This window comes from Hemiscyllium ocellatum, chromosome 2 (genome assembly GCF_020745735.1).
Source record: "Hemiscyllium ocellatum isolate sHemOce1 chromosome 2, sHemOce1.pat.X.cur, whole genome shotgun sequence".
NCBI classification, from domain to species: Eukaryota; Metazoa; Chordata; class Chondrichthyes; order Orectolobiformes; family Hemiscylliidae; genus Hemiscyllium; species Hemiscyllium ocellatum.
In genome coordinates, this window is record NC_083402.1 from 27,815,173 (window position 1) to 27,840,723 (window position 25,551).

Here is a 25,551-nt window from a genome sequence, read left to right on the forward strand (position 1 = left end):
TCTTGATTTACTAACTGAGGAGTAAACAGCTTGTAAAGAGAAAAAGAACCTTCATTTATTTAGCCTAATTCTGACCACAGAATGTCCTAATCTCTTCCAATGGTGCGGATGTGGTTGTTGTTGTAATGTAGGAAATGTGGCCGCCAATTTGCACGCAACAAAATCCCATGAGCAGGCCATGAGCAGATCATCTGTTTCAGCGAGGTTGGCTCAGGGCTAAATATTGGCCAGGGCATCTAGAAGATTTCTGCTGCTTTACTTCAAAGCGAGATCTTTCATATCCAACAGAGGGGGCAGATGGGGATTCATTGTAACCTCCAATAGTGCAGCACCTCTTCAGTACTGCACAAAAATGTCCAATTTGATTATGCATTCAAATTTCCAGTGTGAGACTTGTACTCACAGCCTTCCGACTCAGCAAAAAGAGTGCTACCAACACAGCCACAGTAACATAAATCTCTGTGAGATGTAGACCTAGGTACATGGAACAAAACCTCTGAATTCAAATCAGCTGAGGTTCAATCAGTCTGATGTTTGCACTTTACCAAGTTGTTATGAATTTGTATTTCATTGTGATTTGTTCTCCTTTCAAGACTAAAGTAATAGATGACTGCAACAAAGAAAGTTCCTGTTTGCTGCTACAAGGCTTTCCAAACTCTCATATAAGATCAAAACTAATTGTCATTATTTACTCCATCTTGTTCTTGTGTTTTATAGGTCAGGTCTTTAGTTAGGTTAGACTCACTAGACAAGGCATGCAATTTCAAACCAGTTTTTTTGCATGAAATTTCCATCTTTAATATTGTTCTTTATATGTTTACACCACCATTTGTCACTTTCATCCTTCCCCTCTCCCTTTTCCCACAGTGTTCAGCTCTCCCTCCTCACTGTGACACAGACAGTCACCCAAGGTTGGAATCGAACCCAAGTCCCTGGCGGTGTGAAGCAGCTGTGCTAACCACTGAGCCACCATGCCACCCTGACTTAAATATAGCCTGGCCTCACAAAGGCTCAGTGTGACTGAGCACCAGCATGGGTGGCAGCATGGCCTATAGTGTTCAGCGATGTTTGGATTAGGTGCATTAGTCAGGGGTAAATGTAGAAGAATGGGTTTGGGTGGGATACTCTTCAAAGGGTTAGTGTGGATTTGTTAGGCCGAAGGGCCTGTTTTCGCACTGTAGAGATTCTATGACAACAATCTGACCACGTTCATTCCGTTTTCCTGGAGACTATGACATAACCAGTGAATTTCTAAACCAACATTATGATAGTTTCTGACTCAACTATCCTTTTAGGCAGTGAGTCCCACCACCCTCTGAGTGAAAATAAAATCCTTAACCTAGCCTTTTTAGCTACCTTAAATCTATACCCCCAGGTTATTGACCCCTCAATTAATAGAAAAATTACATTCCTATCCATCCCATCCGCACGTTGGACTCCTCCTTTGATTCACTGTTTTAATATCCTGTAATACATTATAGAAATACTCCTTTCCATGTTGTGATGTGCTGTCTCTTTGCTGTAATCAAGCTAATTCTTCCCAAAGTATTCTGGGAATTGAAAGAATTTTAAGTGACGATTTGTAGTCTCAAAACTTTTATTCTGATGCTGGAGGTTTGAAACTGTCCCACAATATTCAGTTAAATGTTCATCAGCAATGTATTAATAACTTGCTGATGTACCTTTGGGGGCACTGATCAGCGTTTTCAGAAGGTTATAGTTATTTACTTACACATAACCACCCTTAAGTCATAATCTAAAGGGATGGAAGTTATGAAGAAATATTTTTAATGGTAGTATCCTCACAGACATGCAAAATGATACGTGGAGCATTAACTCCTTCTTCACCTGAGCTGATAACAGTGTTAACATACTTGAAGCAGCCCAGAGGCAGTGCTATTAATAAGCAACTCATTATTAAAACTGAGTTACCATGGTGACAGTATTGTCGACGCACTATCATGAAGGCGTTTCTCACTTAATGTATCTCTCTCATTTACAGTCTTTCAGCGAGCACACTGTCAGTCTCGTCTGGGAGTAGTCTAGGGTCGTTGACATCAAGCCGAGGGTCCCTCAACACTTCCAGCAGAGGATCCTTGAACTCGCTCAGTTCCACCGAGCTTTATTACAATCAGTCGGATCAAACACCTGACCTGGACTACCAGTACAAACTCGACTTTATGCTACAGGAAAAAACCGGCTACAGTCCTTCAGGGCCCATCACCACCATCCACGAAAATGAGGTGACCAAATCCCCCAAAGAGCCAGCGTTTGGGGACTCCGCTGAATCCTCTGCTTCGGGACTTGCTGTGAAATCCTCAGTTGAGCCTCCCAAATCGGTAACCTCATTGTCGTCCAGGTCTTCGCTGTCTTCTTTGTCTCCTCCCAGCTCACCGCTGGTCTCGGATGCAGCATTTCTGTCTTCAGCACAGGTGTCGCCTTTGCATCACCTCACGGTGGACTTCGAAGACTGTGAATTGCACCGTGGTTTTTCGAGTCTTGGTCTCTACAGCAACAGTGACAGCCAAATGCTGCTCCCGCCTGAGCAGACCAGTAGGACTCAGCCACCCTACCTGAGCATTGTGTCTGGCATTCGAAGCAGAACTGGACAATACCTGAATGAGGTTACAGGCCTCAGTGAGGAATTGGCTGTCCCTCTTTCTACACTAAATGAAGGCATTGCAGGTAAGGGAGTCTCATCACTCAGAGATAAGAGTACAGTGCACTTAGGGGTACTGGGCCTCCACAACATCTGCCCTCTTGCTCCTGTCAAAAGTGGAAAAAAAAGTCTATTTTCCGATATCTTTTGGTTCAGAAGAACAATCATACTGGAATCAAACATTAACTCTGTTTCAAAAGCAAAAACAGAAGTTACTGGAAAAGCTCAGCAGGTCTGGCAGCATCGCTGATGACAAATCAAAGTTTCGGGTCTGGTGACCCTTCCTCAGAACTCTGTACACAGATGCTGTCAGATCTAGTGGGTTTCTCTAATGTTTTCTGCATTTGTTATAAGAGTTTGGTGATTGCCTTAGATGTTGACTTGGTGAAGAACCATCAAATGTGCCACAGGACCTGAAAGACTAGAAGGGTCCCAGATCAATCCCTGATCTATGATGAGGGATTCTACAAATATATTAAGGGCAGAAGGGTAACTGGGGAGCGAATAGGGCCCCTCAAAGATTAGCAAGGCAGCCTATGCCGCAGGACATGGGGGAAATACTAAACGAGTAGTTTGATCACTGTTTACTGTGGAGAAGGACATAGAAGAAAGAGATTGTTGGGAAATAAATAGCGACATCATGAAGAAATGTCCATATTATAGAGGAGGTGGTGCTGGACACCTGAAAACACATAACGTTGGATAAATCCCTGGGACCTAATCAGGTGTACCCTAGAGCTCTGTGAGAAGCTAGGGAAGTGATTGCTGGGCCTCTTGCTGAGATATTTGTATCATCAATAGCCACAGACAACGTACCTGAAGATTGAAGGTTGGCTAACGTGATGCTACCTTTTAAGAAAGGTGGTAAGGTAAAGCCAGGACACAATAGACCAGTGAGCCTGACATTGCTGAGGGACAGGTTTTACATGTGTTTGGAAAGGCAAGGACTGATTAGGGATAGTTAACATGGCTTTGTCTCATGAAATTGATTTGAGTTTTTTTTAGGAAGTAACAAAGAGGATTGTTGAGGGGAGACTAGTGGACTTGATCTATATGAACTTCGGTAAGACGTTTGACAAAGTTCCTCGTGGTACACCTTTTTTTTATATAGATATTTTTATTGAAAATTTAACATTAATACAAGTTTACAAAAGTAAAAAAAATCCCAAGTATAAACATTGATATACAATTAAATCTTAAATAAATAATAACCAAAATTTAACGAAAGAAAAATACCGAGAGAAAAAAACTCAACTAACTACTAATCTAACCTACAACGAACCAGAGTGTATAATTAAGTCTCTTACATTATTCAAATAAGAGAGAAAAAAACAACAGATAACACAGAAATTGGATGGTGAGATACATGCTCGGAATGTGTTAACATAAAATGTAACAAAACCCGTATTCGTGCGAGATTCCTCTCCCAAGGGGCCCCGGACCAGTCAGGTTTGCAATTTCATTTAATTAAGAGCCCTTGTTAGGATGGCTGAAATATCTGTATTTATATAATTCAAGAAGGGCTGCCGTATTTTTTGGAATAATTTGGTCTTCTGGTGCACCATATTTGTAAGGAAGTCAAGGGGAATACATTCCATAATTAATCTGTGCCAATTTAAAAGTCCAGGGGGGTCCTCAGCCACCCAGTTTACCAAAATATTTTTCCTTGCACAGGAAGAGAGAATAGAAAATAACCTCTTCTCATGCATATCCCAGGGCGCCAGGGAGGGAGGGGTTTCAAAAAGCTCAAAAGGAGAGATACAGGGTCCACTCTAATTTCCGTTCCTAAGATTTCTATCAGAGCACTTGCTACTTTAGTCCAATATCTACGGATCTTATGACAGGTCCGTAGGCAATGTACAAGAGTGCCCACCTCTATTTTACATTTAGGACACATTGGAGATGCTACTGCCTTAAATTTTTGCCAATCGATCCGGTGCTATATGGGCCCTATGAAGTATCTTCAGCTGAATAGCCTGAGTTCTGTTGCAGATGGTAATTCTTCTGGCATTTTTCCAACTGTCATTCCATGTTTCTATCGAGATTTCTAGTCCCAAATCCTGCTCTCATGTTTTAAGCAGATTGTCCATATCTCCCGATACTTCATCACGTAGTAAATGATAAATAGTACTGACGGAAGATATCCCCATTGGCCGTAGCACTCTATATTCTCTATCTGATTTATAAAGACTATCTAGTAACGTAGTCTTCTTCTGTATGTAATCTCGAATTTGGAAGTATCGAAAGAGGTCTCCATTAGGTAATCCGAATTTCTGATATCAGGACCCCTTCTTTAAATAGATCCCCTAAACAAGAGATACCCCTAGATTTCCAGAGTTTGAAAGTGGCATCTGTAAACCCCAGTTGAAATCCCCATGCTCCCACTATCGGAGCATAGGGGGATGTTTTATGTGAGTTGCCCTCATTTTGCTGCATTATATTCCAAGCTTTAATTGTGTTTAGTATTATAGGGTTTTTACAGTGATCTGTAATGATTTTCCTCTTGTCTGAAAATAAAAGGTTAATAAGTGGGCATTTTACTTGAGAAACCTCGATGTTCAGCCAGATTGATTGCGGGTCAGACAAGACCCAATCAGCTATGTAACTTAATTGGGAACTTAACTGATATTTCCTAAAATCTGGGAAATCCAATCCTCCCCTTGCCTGTGGAAGCTGTAGCTTCTTCAGCTTAATGAGGGGCAGTCTATGATTTCAGATAAAGGAACCCAACCAGCCATATAATTTACGTACGCCAGCCTCGGCAGCATCACCGGAAGCATTCTCATAGGGTATGGGGAAAGGGCAGAACATTCATTTTAATTTGTCCTATTCTACCTAGCCAGGAAATTGGAATGTCTCCCCATCGCTGGAGGTCCTGCCTTATCCTTTCCAGTAAATGTACAAAGTTAGCCTTGTATAGCTGACCAAATACTGGGGTGATAAAAATGCCTAAATATAAGAAACCCTCCAGGGACCACCGAAAGGGAAAGTGGGATCCGTCCACTAAGTGGGGTATCATAGCAAGGCCACCCATTGGCATAGCCTCCGATTTTGAGAAATTAATTTTATAGCCTGAGAACGCACTAAATGTGTTAATAACTTGGATTAAGCAAGGCAAGGACATCAGAGGATTACTGAGAATAGGAGAACATCATCTGCATAAAGTGTAATTTTATGTTTACCTGTACCAATCCTCGGGGCCATTATATCAGGATCAGCCCGTATAGCTTCTGCTAGTGGCTCAATTATGAGCATAAATAGCAATGGCGAGAGAGGACATCCCTGACGGCAGCCCCTATCCACACTGAAGCTATCCGAGCCTAATCCATTGGTAATCACAACTGCTTTCGGATCACTATACAATGTTGAGACCCATTTGGTAAATACCTTTCCAACGCCAAATCTTTCCAATGTGTAAAACAAATATGACCATTCAACCCTATTGAATGCCTTTTCTGCGTCTAATGAGAATACTACTCCTGGTATCTTTCCCTGATGGCAGGCTTGAATCATATTCAAAACCCTTCTAACATTATTGGAATATCTACAGATGATCTACGGCCCTTAATAAACTCCGTCTGATCCTCCTTTATGATATGTAGCAATACCCTTTCTAGCCTCAATGCTAACGTTTCAGAGAGGATTTTAAAATCTACATTTAGCAAGGATATTGGTCTGTATGATGTGCAATCTTCTGGGTCCTTTCCTTTTTTAAGGATAAGAGAGATATTTGCCACTTTCAGCGAAGGCAGGAGATAGCCCTGACTGTATGAGTAATTATACATGTCCATAAGTGGACCAGTCAATATTCCTGTAAATTCTTTATAGAATTCAACTTGAAAGCCATCTGCGCCAGGTGCCTCTGAAGTTGCCTGATTGCGTCAAGGTATTTCTTGGATTGTTAGGGGAACATTCAAGACCGATACCTATTCTGGAGTTAGGTCTGGAAAGGTCAAATTTTTAAAAAATGATTGCATCCTCCTAGTCCTGTCTTCACAATCCTGCGATTTATATAAATCAGAATAAAATTTTCTAAAGATTGCGTTAATTCTTTTATGATCATGAATCAAAATACCCGTACTTTCCTTGATAGACGTGATAGTTTGAGGGGCCTTCTTTTTCTTTGCAAGAAATGCTAAGTATCTACCCAGTTTATCGCCAAATTCATATAACCTTTGTTTTGCAAATAATATTTCCTTCTTTGCCATTTGGGTAAACGTGGTATTTAGAGCTGTCCTAAGGGCCGTAATCCTTTGCAATTTGATAATAGAAAGTCTATCAGTGTATGCTGTTTCAGCAGCTTTTAAGTGAGCTGTTGTTCACCCTTTAATTTATTCTGGGTCACTGAATATAAGATAATCAAACCTCGCGCTTAAGCTTTGATGGTCTCCCACATCATTGATGGATTACTAGCCGGACCTAAATTAATTTCTAAAAAAGTTTTAAATTCTTGAGGGAAGTACCTTACAAATTTACTATCTTTCATCAGGAAGGGATCCATACGCCAATGCTGGGGGGATGTCTCATTGTTCCTCGCCTTGATTTCCATATATACAGCAGCGTGATTGGAAATTGCTATACTGCCTATTTTACAGGATGATATGGAATTTTAAAAAATTGGGGGGACAAAAAACATATCGATTCTGGTATGGCATTTATGTGGATTGGAGTAAAAAGAAAATCTCTGCCCTGTAGATGAAGATATCTCCATACATCTACCAGTTCTAATTCTGTGTTCAAATCCGCCAATTGTCTAGATCTGGGAGATACTCCTGCAGTACTCTTGGGAATCCTATCTATTTCCGGATCCATAGTACAATTAAAGTCTCCCCCTATAATTGTATGACGGGCACCAAGAGCCATCAATTTTAAGAAGGCTTCCGTTATAAATTTAAAAGGACATCCTGGTGGGCAATACAAATTTAAAATCCCATATTCCTCTCCATTTATAAGAGCTTTGTTCAGAATATATTGTCCGGATTCGTCTTTTATCTGATTTAGAATTTTGAAAGGGAAACTCTTCTGAATAAGAATAATAACTCCCTGTTTTTTGAGCTTAAAGAAGAAAAAAAAGGCCTGATCAAATCCATCCTGTCGTAATTTCAAGTGTTCTTTATCCAATAAGTGTGTCTCCTGTAGGAGAACTATATCAACCCTTTCTTTCTTGAGGTTTGATAATATTTTCTTCCTTTTAACTGGTGAATTACTCCCCTTGACATTCCAGGTGCACCACTTAACCGACTGATCAACCATAATCGTCCGGGCAAATCCGAGACCCCTCAGGAGGGGAATGCTTATCCAGAACATCCTGAGCATAGAGCATATAAAATTCACAAAAATAAAGGCTCTCTAATACACTCACAACAGTATAATAAAACATTTATTATAAATTAAAAAAAATATAAAACGTATTTAAATGGAGATTTTCCCCCCTTCTTCCCAGGGGTATCACTTCCTTTCCAAAGGTCCATCGTATCCTCTCCCAACCAGTGCCCCACCCTTGATCCAGGCGCTCCTCAATAGGATGAGGAAAATTCAAATATACTACAGAGCTAGAGTTAACAGTGATTACCCTACCCCCACCTCCTCACCCACACCAACATCTGGATATATTTGGTAATGTTAATACCATGTATAAACATATATAACTATAAAATTACAACCTCAACAAGTAATAATTAAATATAATAATACAAAATAACAAAGGAAAACAACCCCGCGCCTAAAGACAGAGGTAAAATAGAAAAAGGTAACCACCTACCCCCACCAACATTAACTAGACCTCCCCGTTTTTCTCTCTCTCTCTCTCTCTCTCTCTCTCTCTCTCTCTCTCTCGCTCTCTCTCTCTCTATATATATATAAATAAAAAAAAGGGAGGAAAAATTGTTAAGTAGAGAACAAATAAATAAATCCCTCTCCCCACCCCCCAAGATAATATTAAACAGTAAGGTAAAAAAAGGGATGAATATATAAAAAAAAGGAGTGGGGGATGTAAACCAGAGTGGGGGAAAGCAAACCAACATCAATTATCTCTTACAATTTATCTAAGAGAGTCCAAAAATTCCTTGGCCTTTTCCAGCGATCCAAAGTTATACATGGATCCTTCGTGGTTAAAGCGTAGCGTTGCTGGGTAGCGCAAGGAATACTGAATATTTAAGTCCCTTAAACACTTCTTTGCCTCATCGAACGCCTTCCTATTTTGGACCAGAGCTGGGGAAAAGTCCTGGAATAACATGATCTTGGATCCTTTATAGATCATGGCATGGGGATCTTTTCCAAGATTTCTAGAGGCTTCTAAGAGTATCTGCTTCTGCTTATAGATCTGCAGCTGGAACAGGACCGGGCGGGGGCGCTGGTTTGAGCCGGGCCTGCGTATTGCAACCCGGTAGGCCCATTCCACCCTTACCTGGCCTGATACAGCCTCCAGATTTAAAAGCTGTGGAAGCCACTATTTAAGGAACCTTGTAAGCTGGCTTTCCTCTTCCCTTTCGGGAAGGCCCAGCAAATGAACATTTTATCGATGATCTCGATTCTTGAGGTTATCAATGTGGTTCTCTAAGATCCGGACTCGCTGTTCGAGAGTCCGGACCCGATCCACGGCCAATTGTGCTGTAGTTTCAGAGGTCGCAGCTTTTACCTCCGACTCGGCGCACAGTTTCCTTCATGTCTCGGTCGTGCTTTTGCAGCACGGCTGAGAGCGAGTCCCATCGGCTTCGGGATTCTTCAATAAAAGCGTAGATCTTCGCATCCAGTTTGGAGATGATTTCCACAAGGCTTGCCTTGTAGATAAGTCCAGCGGGGCGACTGCGGATGCCTCTGCTGCAGCTGGAGAGGGTGGGGTGGGGGGGTTCCTGCTTGCTGAGAGCTGCGGGCTACCCTTCCCTTTAGTTATTTTTACTGGAGATTAAATTGTTTAAATTCAATACTAAACAACTAATTACACTAAGTAAAAGCTATTTTAAATGATTTGGTGAGTGTGGTTGGGGTGGGTGACCCACTTTGCCCAAGTCTTGGGAGGAGCACTATAGACTCAGACTTGTTTGATCGCCCCTATCTTGGATCCCCCCGTGGTACACTGGTTAGTGAGGTTAGATCATATGGAATAGAGAGAGAACTGGCAATCTGGATACAGAACTGCCTTGAAGATAGGTGGTGGTGGAGGGTTCCTTTTCAGACTACAGGCCTGCAACCAGTGGTGTGCCACAAGGATCAGTGCTGGGTCCACATCTTTTTGTAATTTAAGTAAATAATTTGGATATGTACGTGGGAGGTGTGGTTATTAAGTTTGCAGATGACACCAAAATTGGAGGTGTAGTGGACAGCGAACAAAGTTACCTCAGATTACAACAGGATCTTGATCAGATGGGGCAATGGGCCAAGGAGTGGCAGATGGAGTTTAATTGAGATAAATGTGAGGTGCTTTGTTTTGGAAAGGCAATTCAGAGCAGGACTTATACACTTCATGGTAAGGTCCTGGGGTGTGTGCTAAACAAAGAGACCATTGAGTGCAGTTTCATAGCTCCTTGAAAATGGAGTCATACATAAAAGGGACAACTGTTTCACGCAGAGAATGTTGTGTATGTCTGGAATGGGCTGCCAGGGGAAGTGGTGGAGGCTGATAAAATTACAACATTTAAAAGGCATCTGGATGGATATATGAATAAGAAGGGTTTAGGGGGACGTGGACCAAATGCTGTCAAATGGAATGTGATTTATTCAGGATATCTGGTTGGCATGGACAGATTGAATCAAAAGGTCTGTTTCCATGCTGTACATCCTTATAATTCAATGAGTTAGTTGATATCAAACATTGGGTTGCTTCAGTTCGCATCTTTACACCAGGTTAATATAGAAGGGGTTGTGTGGCTGGACTTGTCAATTTGGAATTGAAGTCAGTTGGGTGTTCCTTTTGATCCCCACTGTCTGCTCCTGGAAACAGGGTGCAGATGAGGATTGTGTGAGGACAGAGTCAGGTTCAGCAGTGATGCATTGTGTGCTTAAATGCCCGGGCAACTTGCAGGGCACAAACCTCAGCAGCATAGCACAGCAGGACCACACCCTTTCTATTTCTGCCCATCCTGCACAACTGGCAGCTTCAGTGCTGCATCTGTCACGATGTCCTCCTATCTCCCAAGGCAATTGCATTGAAGCAAATGTTTCATCCAGCTTCCCTTTCAAAAATTGCCAGCCTTCAAGGATAGTAGATTGGCTGTCACATTTCAAAGTTTGCAAGAAGTTTTGTAATATTACAAATAGTGACGAAGACAATGTAGAATCCCAGAAGGACTTTGACAAGTTGGTGGAGTGAGTGTTAGAATGACAGGTGAGTTTCAATGAAAGAAATTGTGAGGTGGTGCATTTTTGTAGGAAGAATGTTGAAAGACAATGCAAAATAAAGAGTGCAATGCAAAGTGGGCTGCAGGAGCATCAAAAGTGGCAGGACAGCTGGGGAGAGCAGTCAACATGATGCTTACTGCAGGCTTTATTAATAGCAGCACAGAGTACAAGGGCAAGGTGATGTTGAACTTGTACAAGATGCTTGTTAGACCTCTGCTGCAGTGTTGGGTACAGTTGTAAGTTCTGCACTGGAAAGAATGCAGAAGCAATTTTCAAGAATGATTTCAGGAATGAGAAACATCAGTTTTGAGGAACTGTTTTCCTTACTGAGAGGAGAATTTGATAAAGGTAGCAGGCTGGATGGAGCAGATAGAGAGAACTGTTCCTGCTTGTAAAAGGAACAAGAACAAGAGGGCATGGATGCAAAGTGATCTGCAGAAGAAACAAAGGTGACATGAAACCGTATTTTGCATTTGGCATGTAGTTAGGAGAAAGTGAGGACTGCAGATGCCGGAGATCAGAGTCAAAAGTGTTGTCCTGGAAAAGCTCAGCAGATCAGGCAGCATCCGAGGAGCAGGAGTATTAACATTTTGGGCTTAAGTTAGGGTATGGAATGTACTGAATGGAGGTGTAGTGGAGACACACAATACTGGTGGGGCTTCCTGCTGTGTGCAGAGTTCACCAGCAAGCATTAGTACAGGAGGCAATGGCCCAATGCTATTATCACTAGACTATTAATCCCAAAATTCAGGGAATGTTCTGGGGACTCAAGTTTGAATTCCCACCGTGGCAGATCTTGGAATTTAAATTCAATTAAAAAACAAATCTGGAATTAAGAGTATAATGATGACCAAGGCACAGTAGTCGATTGTTGGAAACCATCAGACCCCTGAGGGAAGGAAATCTGCTACCCTTACCTTGTGTGGCCTATGTGTGACTCCAGACCCACAACAATATGGTTGACCCATGTGGAATGAACTTCCTGAGGAAACGTTGGATGAGGAGACAATCACAACATTTAAAAGACATTCGGATAGGAAAGGTTTGGAGGGATATGGGTGGAACTTGTTTAGTTTGGGATTATGTTTGGCATGAACTGGTTGGACTGAAAGATCTGTTTCTGTGCACTATGACTCTTAACTATCCTCTGGACAATTAGAAATGGGCAATAAATGTTGGCCTAGCCATTCATTCATTCGGTGAATGAACAAAAAGAAAAGGCATGCTGGTTAACCACAAAACCATGCAGTTGAGTTGGGTACTCCAGTTTTAGGGTGTTGCCTATACTGATCTGAAAGAACTTGTACAGATTCTGAATCTAAGCACCCGCCCCTACACCACTGGAACCACACAGAAATGGGTTTTATCCACTATCTTGACATACATTCCAAGAATGACAATTCTGCCTAAAGTGCAGGTTTGCTGTAAGTACAGAGTTCTTCCCCACCATGAGTCAGGAGCTTGACGGGAAATGGGGACAATACTGAGGATAAAAAAAATACAAAAGCATAATACTGCAGATGCTGGAAATCTGAAAAATAAAAATCTGTAATTGTTCAGCAGGTCTGCTGGCATCTGTAGGGTAAAGGAAATTTTAACATTGTTGAAGAAAGCTAGAAGGTATAACTTTTCATCTTGCATTCATCTTGCAAAAAACAAACGTGAAAAAAAGAGACACCATTTTATATAGCGTGGGAAGACAGTGCTGATTGGTTGGGCCATCATTGGTATAGAAATACAGCATGAACTGCTGATCTTACTTCTCAGACCTGGCAGGTAGATTCTGATTGACCAGGATGTTACCGTGGGAATATGGCAGAGTTTGGCTATCTCTGTGACCCATTTTTTTGAGAATAGACAATGTGTGTGCAAATTCCTTTTGCCTGTATAAAACCATGTATTTGTATATGTAGCTTCTAACATATTACACTGAGAAGCCAGCTGATGATCTTAAATTGTTTTCCAGTGTAGTTCTCAGCAGAGTCCGGATTGTTTAATAAATGATTTCCAATAGCAACATCAAGTCGAATGGTGGATATAATTTTCTCAGGCTTGCAAGCAGAGTCTGATTGAACATAATTGGCAAGCTGCCTGCTGTGAATGACCAGTAGGAAGTTTGGTTGGATATAGTTGTTAGTCATTGGGGCATAAGGCAACATATTTGGCATCACAACAGCGCTAAAACTCATATATCACATTACCATAAGACCATAAGACATAGGAGTAGAAGTAAGGCCATTTGACCCATCAAGTCCACTCCGCCATTCAATCATGGCTGATGGGCATTTCAACTCCACTTACCCGCATTCTCCCCGTAGCCCTTAATTCCTCGAGACATCAAGAATCTATCAATCTCTGCCTTGAAGACATTTAGCATCCCAGCCTCCACTGCACTCTGCGGCAATGAATTCCACGGGCCCACCACTCTCTGGCTGAAGAAATGTCTCTGCATTTCTGTTCTAAATTGACCTCCTCTAATTTTAAGGCTGTGTCCACGGGTCCTCGTCTCCTCGCCTAACGGAAAAAAATTCCTAGCATCCACCCTTTCCAAGCCATGTATTATCTTGTAAGTTTCTATTAAGTCTCCCCTCAATCTTCTAAACTCCAATGAATACAATCCCAGGATCCTCAGCCGTTCCTCATATGTTAGACCATTTGTATGGTCATTTGTATGATCAGCAAAATTTCTGTTTGGTTTGGAAACAACATTCTGTTCATAGAGAAAATTACTGTGGGTTTACTGTGTAGTAGCAGGATGAGATAATCAGTTGAATAAACCTGTCATCCAAATTTTAGAGACACCTTTCCATGCTATGGTATTCGGAAGTAGACCTGGCACCAACCAGGGCCAAGCATGGAGCATGTTCGTGCATTTTCATAATTTAAAATAAGAGATGATGTGATGAGGGTATCATGTAGGATAATTTTGAAATGGCCTATCTCAGCATCAAGGTGAAACATGAACCTATTCACAAGGTTACCAATAAAATTGATCTTATAGTGCATAGGACTGTAGAAATCTCAGCATGAATACTGACTAGTAGAATGAGGTTTTCATTGTCAGATTTCTCAATCAGTATTCAAGGAAAAGGAGTTTATTTGATTGCTCCATTCTGGTGGTAAATGTGATCCATGATAGAGTGTATTAAATTGTGTAAAGAAATTCTTTGATACAGCTAAGGATTGAAATAGTACAAGCTTGTCATTTACATGTTGGAAATATGTAAGAGCGTGAAGTATGCTCCATTAGCTTGCAAACCTCTGAAATTGCATCCAGTATTAGTTGTGATTCTGCTACTGGAAATCATTCATTAAATGCAGGGAGTTTTTCTATAACATGATGGCTGCATTCTTCACATTGTAGAAAAGTTGTGCTTTAGAAACAGTGTCCCCAAATCGTCAATCACATTACAGCTAACTCGCATTAACAACATGTGCATTATAGCAGAATGACCTGCAATCCAGATTGTGCTGAGTGACATCAAGAATCAATTTAAATTCATCAGCGGGGCTCACAGCATGATGTGCTTGTTTGTGCTAGAAACTCCGTATATAAATACACAGGACCCTGTTTTATGTTGGTAGAAGGAATTTGTGCATGCATTGTACTTCTTATACCAATAACATACATGGAGACAGCCAAACTCTGCTCCATTCCCATGATAATGTCCTGACTAATCAGAATCTACTTTCTGATCTGAGAATTAAGATTGCTGCATCTCCACACCAACAATGGGCCAACCGATCAACATTCTTTTTTCATTGCTGTATGAAATGATGTTTTTATTTTCCAAGTCTGTTTCGTGGTTCTTAGTTCTGATGAATGCAAAATGGAAAGTTTCAACTTCTAGTCTCCTTTTAGGCATGTTCAATGAACAGAGTTAATGGTTCAGGTCACTGACCTTTCTCCATGTATGGTCGAGTGAAATAGGGACTGATATGAAGGGTGAGTGGAGTAACAAATTAAGAATATTATATATGAATGCACGAAGCATAAGAAATAAGGTGGATGGGCTTGAGGCTCCGTTGGAAATTGGCAGGTACGATGTTGTGGGGATAACTGAGACATGGCTTCAAATGGACGGGGCCTGGGAAATGAATATTCAAGGCTATACATGCTATCGAAAGGACAGACTGACAGGCAGAGTGGATGGTGTGGCCCTGTTGGTGAGGAATGATATTCAGGCCCTTGCGAGGGGGGACATAGAATCAGGAGATGTAGAGTCAGTATGGATAGAGCTGAGAAATCCTAAGGGTAGAAAGACCCCAATAGGAGTTATCTACAGGCTCCCAAACAGTAGTCTGGATGTAGGGTGTAAGTTGAATAAGAAGTTGAAATTGGCCTGTCGCAAAGGTATTACTACAGTTGTTATAGGGGATTTCAACATGTAGGTAAACTGGGAGAATCAGGATGGTAATGGACCCCAACAAAGGGAGTTTGTAGAGTGCCTCTGAGATGGATTCTTAGAACAGCTTGTACTGGAGCGTACCAGGGAGAAGGCAATTCTGGAGCTGGTGTTGAGCAACAAACCGGATTTGATCAGGGACCTTGAAGTAAAGGAGGCATTAGGAGGTAGTGACCATAATATGATAAGTTTTAATCTGTAATTTGAGAGGGAGAAGGGAGAATCGTGAGTGTCAGTATTGCAGTTGAACAAAGGGAACTATGGAGTTATGAGGGAGTAGCTGGCCAAAGTTCAATGATTCAATACCCTAGCAGGGATGGCAGTGGAACAACAATGGCAGGTATTTCTGGATATAATGCAGAAGGTGCAGGATCGGTTCATTCCAAAGGGGAAGAAAGCGGCCTTGGCTGACGAGGGAAATTAATGACTGTATAAAGATAAATGAGAAGTGTAACATAGCAAAGGTGAGCGGGAGGCCAGAGGACTGGGAAACTTTTAAAGAGCAACGAAGTGTAACTATAAACGCAATACATAAAGAAAAAAATGAGGTACGAAGGCAAACTGGCCAAAAATGAAAAGGAGGATAGTAAAAGCTCTTTTAGGTATGTGTAAAGAAAAAAAATAGTTAAGATGAAAATTGGGCCCTTGAAGACAGAATTGGGTAAATTTATTCCGGGAAACAAGGAAATGGCAGAAGAGTTGAGTAGGTACTTTGGATCTGTCTTCACTGGGGAAGACACAAGCAATCTTCCAGATGTAATAGTGGCTGAAGGACCGAGGGTAATGGATGAACTGAAGGGGATTTATATTAGGCAGGAAATGGTGTTGGATAGACTGTTAGGTCTGAAGGCTGATAAGTTCCCGGGACCTGATGGTGTGCATCCCAGAATACTTAAGGAGGTAGCTCTAGAAATTGTGGTCGCATTGGTAATCATTTTCCAATGTTGTATCAACTCAGGATCAGTTCCCGCAAATTGGAGGGTGGCTAATATTGTTCCACTTTTCAAGAAGGGAGCGAGAGAGAAAACAGGGAATTATAAACCAGTTAGCCTGATGTCAGTGTTGGGAAAGATGCTGAAGTCAATTATAAAAGATGAAATTGTGACTCATTTGGATAGCAGTAACAGGATAGGTCAGAGTCAGCATGAATTTATGATGGGGAAGTTGTGCTTGACTAATCTTCTGGAAATTTTTGAGGATGTAACTATGAAGATGGACAAGGAGAGCCAGTGGATGTAATGTATCTGGACTTTCAGAAAGCCTTTGATAGGAAATTAGTGAGCAAAATTAGGGCACGTGGTATTGGGGACAAGGTACCGACTTGGATTGAAAATTAGCTGACTGACAGGAAGCAAAGAGTAGTGAGAAATGGGTCCCTTTCGGAATAGTAGACCGTGTCCAGTAGGGTACCACAAGGTTCGATGCTGGGATCGCAACTGTTTACAATATACATCAATGATATAGATGAAGGCATTAAAAGTAATATTAGCACATTTGCTGATGAACAAAGCTGGGTGGCAGAGTGAAATGTGAAGAGGATGTTATGAGAATACAGGGTGATTTGGAAGGCTAGGTGAGTGGACGGATGCATGGCAGATGCAGTTTAATGTGGATAAATGTGTGGTTATCCACTTTGGTGGCAAGAACAGGAAGGCAGATTACTATCTAAATTAGGTAAAGGGGAAGTACAACGAGATCTAGGTGTTCTTGCACATCAGTCAATGGAAGCAAGCATGCAGGTACAGCAGGCAGTGAAGAAAGCTAATGGCATGCTGGCCTTCATAACAATGGGAATGGAGTATAGGAGCAAAGACGTTCTTCTGCAGCTGTACAGGGCCCTGGTGAGGCCGCACCTGGAGTATTGTGTGCAGTTTTGGTCTCCACATTTGAGGAAGGACATTCTGGTATTGAGGGGAGTGCAACGTAGGTTCACAAGATCAATTCCTGGAATGGCAGGACGATCATATGTTGAAAGATTGGAGCGACTGGGCTTGTATACACTTGAGGTTAGAAGGATGAGAGGGGATCTGATTGAGACGTATAAAATGATTAATGGATTGGACACTCTGGAGGAAGGAAGCATGTTTCCGCTGATGGGTGAGTCCAGAACCAGAGGACACGGTTTAAAAATAAGGGGGAGGCCATTTAGAACAGATTTGAGGAGAAACTTCTTCACCCAGAGAGTGGTGGATATATGGAATGCTCTGCCCTAGAAGGCAATGAATGCTAAGTCTCTGGATACCTTCAAGAAAGAGATGGATAGTGCTCTGAGAGATATTGGAATCAAGGGTTATGGAGATAAGGCAGGTACAGGATACTGATTGAGGATGATCAGCCATGATCATAATAAATGGTGGTGCTGGCTCAACGGGATTAATGGCCTACTCCTGCACCTATTGTCTATTGTCAATTGTAATAAACCGTGTAAAGGATGTCGCATGAAACTAAATGTGCAGTATATCCCAGATACCTTTTTGCAGGACGCCTCCTTCTCTGATTTATAAATGACACCTTTGTTGCCAGTTGGGACCTGTTTAATTGTATGGACAGGATGTATCATGTCAAGTGTTTTCATTTTAATCTTTTTGGAATTAGGTATAAAAATATTAACGTCCTCACAACAATCCTGAAAACAGGAGGTTAAAGAGAAACACAAAAGGCAGTCCTTGCCTACTGAAAGTATTCCTTGCTGTGATACAAAAATCTGAAAGCCCATAATAATATAAGTCATAGGATCATAAAAATCATCAATATTTCGGTCACCTTACTTGAGGAAGGATGTGATGGCACTGGAGGCAGTTCAGAGGAGGTTCACCAGGTTGATTCCAGGGACGAAAGGACTGTCGTACGAGGAGCTGTTGAATAGCTTGTGCGTGTACTCAACTAGAGTTCAGAAGAATGAGGATGATCTGATTGAGGTGTATAAAATGTTAAAGGGGATTGATAAGGTGGGGAACAGCCTGGAGAGTGGAGTGGAGACGAGGAGAAGATTCACCATAATCATGTTAAATGGCAGAGGGGGCTCAAAGGACTGAATTGCCTACTCCTGCTCCTAGTTCCTATGTTCCAGTGATCGAATGGGACCTTTCATTGGTAGACTTGGCAAAAGTGAGGACTGCAGATGCTGGAGATTAGAGTCACAATTAGAGTGGTCCTGGAAAAGCACAGCAGGTCAGGCAGCATCCGAGGAGCAGGAAAATCGACGTTTCGGGCAAAAACCCTTCATCAGGAATGGAGTCAATCACAATTTCGAAGTTGTTTGGCTGTCTGTTAAGTTTCAGATTCAAAATGAAAGGACTTTGTAAGTCGTAAGGGAAATCAAGTAACATTATTCCTTCCTGGGAGCAGAATTAAATACATTTTGCTGACCAGAGGTACGATATACTCTGCCTTATCCACACAAATGCTGAATAATTAGGCGAACATCAGGCATTATACATCATCTCAGGGAATGAAACAAATACATCAATTGAATCCTGAGGCTTTAGTTCACAGATCCACTGACCACAATCAGTTCGTACAAGAGCATAACAACATGGGAAAGAGGAACAGCAATAGACTATGCAGCCTTTCAAGTCTAATCCTCATGACTCCTTCATCCTTAATGCCCAAGAACCTATCACTCTCACCAAACAATCTGCTGGAAATACTCTGCTCACATTGTAGAAACTTCCAACATACAGCTTAGATAATAAAGACCATTCTCACAGCTGCATTCACCTATTGCCTTCCAACCTACCTTCCCCCCTCCCAATTCCACTCCCAAGCCCCTCCCCCCATTTATTTCTCAGCCTACTTCCTTTCCAAATTCCTGATGAAGGGCTTATACCCGAAATGTTGACTCTCCTGCTCCTCGGATGCTGCCTGACCTGCTGTGCTTTTCCAGAGCCACACCTTTTGACTGTGTAATAACATTTCTGAACAAAATACGTAGAAAGCAAGTTAGAATGGCTCACAGAGGTTATTTTTCCATCATAATATTGGTCAAGGCATTTTCGAAGACCAGTCTGTGTAGTTTAATTGAAAGCTTGTGTTTGAACTTAAGAATCAAGGCTGAGAACAGCAATAATCTGAACAGCAGAGAATCATAATAACAAACACTTAAAAGAATCATTCATCAACAATGTGGTTGAGATAGCAACAGGGGCGAGCTATGTTTGGTGGGGAAGGGAAAAGTGGGCAAGTCAATGTGACAGTTAAGCTGTAGGTTCAGAAAGTCAACTCAATCTTAAATACGACGGTACATTTGCAGGTAGATAGGATAGTGAAGAAGGCGTTTGGTATGCTTTCCTTTATTGGTCAGAGCATTGAGTACAAGAGTTGGGAGGTCATGTTGCGGCTGTACAGGACAATGGTTAGGTCACTTTTGGAATATTGCATATAATTCTGGTCTGATTCCTATCGGAAAGATGTTGTGAAACTTGAAAGGGTTCAGAAAAGATTTATAAGGATGTTGCCAGGGTTGGAGGATTTGAGCTACAGGGAGAGGCTGAACAGTCTGAGGCTGTTTTCCCTGGAGTGTCGGAAGCTGAAGGGTGACCTTAGAGAGGTTTACAAAATTATGAGGGGCATGCATAGGATAAATAGACAAAGTCTCTTCCTTGGGATGGGGGAGTCCAGAACTAGAGGGCATAGGTATAGGGTGAGAGAGGAAAGATATAAAAGAGACCTAAGGGGCAACTTTTTCACGCAGAGGGTGGTACGTGTATGGAATGAGCTGCCAGGGGAAGTGGTGGAGGCTAGTACAATTGCAACATTTAAGAGGCATTTGGATGGTACATGAATAAGAAGGGTTTGGAAGGATATGGGCCGGGTGCTGGCAGGTGGGACTAGATTGGGTTGGGATATCTGGTCGGCATGGACAAGTAGGACTGAAGGGTCTGTTTCGGTGCTGTACATCTCTATGACTATGTCATTTGATTTAGCTTAAGTGCACAGGGAGAATGACAAGAGCATTAGGTTTGTGACAGCTGTCAAAAACAAATACTTTACAGTTTCACATGGTTATCTGGAGGAAATCAGGGCTAAACCTAGACTGGATACAGAAAGAACAAATTGACATCACTGATCATAACTATGCACCATTTTTGGTGCTGAGCATGGAGTTGACACCTGATCAATATACAAACTGAATAATCACAAGAAAGGCGGCTTGGATGTAGGTGTATTTAAAGACTTGTGGGATATAAGGGGAGGTAATATATATTAATTTACTATGACAGTAAGATCGACAGTGTTTTTGTCACATGAAAGAAATGGGTTTTGCAACAGAAGATGAGGGGAGGGACACAGTCAGAGCTAACAGATGGAGCCAGGAAGCTGAGTTTGGTGGTGGTCAGTAATTTATTTAAGAACATATAAAATATACAGCCCGACCAAGCTATATTGTCATTATCCTGCCTTCATTTCTTCATAATCCAGGTTTACCATCATAACCATGTCTTCCTTTTCCGTTAAGTACTTCCCCTAAATTACCTCTACCCCTTCAACTGCTGCTAATGGTAACAAGTTCCACATTCTCACAACTCTGTGGGTCAGGTGATGCTTCTAAATTTCCTATTTGATTTCTTGATAATAATGAGAATGATTATTACAATTAGGGTTTTTTTTCTGTATTAGAGGATAGCTTATTCAGGGGTTCATGCAGCCAACAGATTTATTAACAAATAAAAACATTATGTTAATGTTTGTTTCTTTGATTTTCAAAGCATTTGGAAGGCCTGAATGCGCCATTTTAATTCCTGTAAATGGAATTCTAGCGCCACCTCATGGCTGTAGCTGACAGTACACTGGAACTTAGTTAACAGGAGCTCGACTATTTGACCAGCAGAAGACAAGCAGTACCAGCGTCATCAGTGTTCACATCATTTTAAATTGTATGAAAACTTAAATGCTGGGCAGGATGAAATGGTTTAGGGAATAGTTGCATTTGACAGATACGGTTGATCCTGGTCACAGAGTCATGGAGTGATACAGCATGGAAACAGATCCTTCGGTCCAACCAGTCCATGCCGAATGTAATCCCAAACTAAACCATGTCTGCACATGACCCATCTCCCTCCAAACATTTCTTATGCATGTGCTTATCTAGATGTCTTTTAAATGTTGTAGCTGTACCTGCATCCACCATTTCCTCTAGAAGGTCATTCCTCACACAAACTACTTTCTGTGTTTAAAAAATTGCCTCCTTGTCTTTTTTAAATCTGTCTCATCTCACCTTAAAATTATGTCCCCTGTCCTGAAATCCTCCACCTGATGGAAATGACAGCTACTATTCACCTTATCTATACCCTCCATGATCTTATAAACCTCTATAAGGTTACCTCTCAACCTCCTATGCTTGAGTGAAAAATGTCCCAGACTATCCAGCCTCTACTCATAACTCACTACCATTCCTGGCAACATCCTAGTAAATCTCTTCTGAACTCTCTCCAGCTTAATAGTATCGTTCCTATAACAGGGAGACCAGAAGTGGACACAGTATATTCCAGAAGAGGCCTCACCAATGTCTTGTCCAACCTCAACATAATGTTTCAATTCCCATACTCAAAGATCTGAGCAATAAAGGCAAGCATGCTAAATGCCTTCTTAACCACCCTATCTTTATGTGGTACAAACCTCGAAGAATTATGTACTTGAACCCCTAGGTCTCTCTGTTCTACAACACCTGGCCCTACTTTTAATTGTTTAAGTCTTGCCTTTGTTTGTTTTACCAAAATGTAATACCTCACATTAAATGATCAGTACTACATTGACTGGTGTCACCCAGTAATATAGATCTTTTCTGCTCTTTACAGACAGTTACAATATTAGACAAAGCAGTGCTAACCATTTTCCATTACCATAGAGGGATAATTTATAAAGGGACCTCAATGTACTAAGCCACTGGCTGTTTTGTGAAATTTGGAATGTACTTATATCCTGCTCTGACTAATTTCTGGAGGAGTCATGTCTTTGGGCAGCTTTAATCGCCTCTTTGTATTATTAAGTTAAAAATCACAACAGCAGGTTATAGTGCAACAGATTTATTTGGAAGCACTAGCTTTTGAAGCGCTGCTCCTTTGTCAGTTGGTTGTGCAGTATAAGATCATAAGACACAGAACTTATTGCAAATGTTTATAAATTCTGTGTCTTACAATCTTATAGTCCAAAACCACCAAATGAAGGAGCAGTGCTCTGAAAGCTAGTGCTTCCAAATAAAACTGTTGGACTATAACCTGGTGTTGTGTGATTTTTAATTTTGTACACCCCAATCCAACACCGGCACCTCTAAAGCATTTGTATTATTAATAATTATGTGAAGTAGTCAAAAAGTGATGCTTCAGATAACTGTGAGAGTTATTTAATTTCATTAGTTTCAATGTCCACTATGTATGGCAGGATTCTATGGCCGTGTAGGTGGCCTCACCATCTCCAAGTCAGAAAAGAAAATAAATTGCCCATGGTTGCCATCCTAAATACCCTCCATTAGCACTTCCCCCAACTCCACCTTTCTCCATGGAGCTACATGTATTCGGAGTTGTCTGAGGACAAATCAGAATTCAACTGCCACTTAGTTGTGGTACTAGAGTCTTGTACATGTGGAGTGACACTCCAACAGACAGTCATCATTTGCCAGAGTGGAGGGAAGAGAATTGTCACGGAGAATTTTGCTCATTAAAGTGAAAAGTCAAATAAGACTGGCAAAGATAGAAGATGAGAATAGAATAGCGATCAAGATGAAAGGAAACCCAAGAATCTTTTACCTGCATCTAAGTAGTTAGTAGGCAGCAATGGATGGGTCCAATTATGGACAAAGAAAGTTGATATATACTTAGAGGGGAAGGGGAAGGCTAGAATAACTTTGTATCAGGTTGATTAAGGAAGATGAACGTGACAAAATATCAGCAAAATTGGAGATAATGGAGACAATGGAGAGTGCGAACATTGAAAGGGACAGATTTATGGGAAGGTTCCCTCTGTTTAGGGCACACAAGTCACCAGATCCAACTAGAATGCTTCCTAGGTTGTTAAAGGGAGCGGGGATGGAGCTAGCAAAAGGGTTATTCAATTTTCCCTGGATAAGGGGGGTGTTTTTCTTGCCTTATTCTTCAATGGGATGTGGGTGTCCCTGGTCAGGCTGGTATTTATTGCCGATTATTAATTGCCCTTGAGGACATGGTGCTGCAATGGCACAGTGGTTAGCACGGTAGCCTCACAGCGCCAGGGACCCGGGTTCAATTCCAACCTTGGGTGACTGTCTGTGTGGAGATTGTCTGAGTTTGTGTGGGTTTCTTCTGGATGCTCCGGTTTCCTCCCACAATCCAAAGATGTGCAGGTTAGGTGAATTGGCCATGCTAAATTGCCCGTGGTGTTCAGGGTTGTAGTGGGATTATGTATAAGACATATAGGGGTTACAGGGATAGGATGGAAGGGTGGAATGTTGTTTGGAGGGTTGGTACAGATTGAATGGTCTGAATGGCCTCTATCTGCGCAGTAGGGATTCTGTGAGATGATGGAGAGTTACCTTCTTTAGTGCTGAAGTCCATGTGGTTTTAGGTACATCCATAATATTATAAAGAAGAGAGTTTCAGGATTTTGACCCAGTGCCAATGAAGGAATGGTGACAACATAATTCCAAGTCAGGATGGTAAGTCTTGGCTCAGCAGGGTGATAGTCCCATGTATTTATTGTCCCTTGTCCTTCTAGGTGGTAGAGGTCAAGGGTTATGGAAGGTGCAAACCCAGGAGCTTTAGATTAGATTAGATTCCCTACAGTGCGGATACAGGCCCTCTGGCCCAACAAGTCCACTCCGGCCCTCCAAAGAGTAATCCACCCAGAACCATTTCCTTCTGACTAATGCACCTAGCATGATGGGCAACTTACCATGGCCAGTTCACCTGACTTACACGTCTTTGGACTGTGGGAGGAAACCGGAGCACCCGGAGGAAACCCATGCAGACACGGGGAGAATGTGCAAACTCCACACAGTCACCCAAGGGTGAGAATCGAAGCTGGGACCCTGGTGCTGTGAGGCAGCAGTGCTATCCACTGAATCACCGTGCCGTGACTGACTTGGTGAGGTGTCAGAGAATTGGAGAGTGACAAATCTGAATACATCATTTCAGAAAGTATGTGAGGACAGTCCTAGCAATTACCATCCAGTTAGCTTAACAACAATTGTGGATATGTTTTGTAATCCTTAATCAGGGATTTAAAAAAAAAACTGGCATTTGGTTTAAGTCAATTAAGGTTATCTGCACAGATTTGCAAAAGACTTTACGAACCTGATTGAATTTTTTAGTAAAGTATCAGAAAGGGCTGATGAAGAGAATGCAGTGGATGTTGTTTTGATGAGTTTTAAGGAAGTGATTGACAAGGAAACATGTAAAAGGCTTGTTAACAAAGTTATGAAATAGGAAGACCAGAGTGCAATTGGATTTTTAAAAATGTATTAAAGACAGAAAGCAGTGAGTTCTGGGAGATGGATTTTTTCTGGATTGGAGAATAATTGACTGTGGTGTCCCCAAATGTTAGTACTGGGGCCAGTGTTTTCATCTTGTAATGCATAAATGTCTTGGATAATGTTAAAAATCACACAACACACTCCATCCCAGACCAATGCCGGCTCCTACAAATCATGATTTCAGTCTTGGATAATTGAATACTGTATAACATTTCAGAATTAGCCAATGATACCTAATCTTGAAGGAGTGACGAATGGTGAGGATGTTATAAGTTGCCTGCAGCAGGGCATAGGACGGAGTAGTGGGCAGGCAAGCGACAGGTAGAATTTAATGCCGAGAAATGTGAGGGGATGCATTTTTGGCAAATAGCATCAAGAGAGTTGAATTACTGGCACAATTCTGAAGAGGATATAGAACCAAGCTCCCTGAGATTGCAGGCGCTTAGATGTTTGAAGGGAGCAGGATATATTGAGAGAATAGCTAGCAAAATATGTGGAAGCTTGGGCTTCATAAATAAAGATAGGCTGGGCGGCACAGTGGTTAGCACTGCTGCCTCACAGCGCCAGAGACCCGGGTTCAATTCCCACCTCAGGCGACTGACTGTGTGGAGTTTGCATATTCTCCTCGTGTCTGCGTGGGTTTCCTCCGGGTGCTCCGGTTTCCTCTCACAGTCCAAAAATGTGCAGGTTAAGCAAATTGGCCA

General features: G+C 41.7%; 1 protein-coding gene across 2 annotated transcripts in view; it reads left to right on the plus strand.

Annotated features, from left to right (window-relative positions):
* The window catches only part of LOC132826896 (protein WWC2-like), a 242,194-nt gene that overhangs the window by 182,724 nt on the left and 33,919 nt on the right, over positions 1-25,551 (plus strand). For both annotated transcript variants that reach the window (XM_060843176.1, XM_060843185.1), the window contains exon 11: positions 2,003-2,685. In XM_060843176.1, coding sequence (XP_060699159.1) covers positions 2,003-2,685 — 683 coding nt within the window. The remainder of the gene's footprint in view (positions 1-2,002; positions 2,686-25,551) is intronic.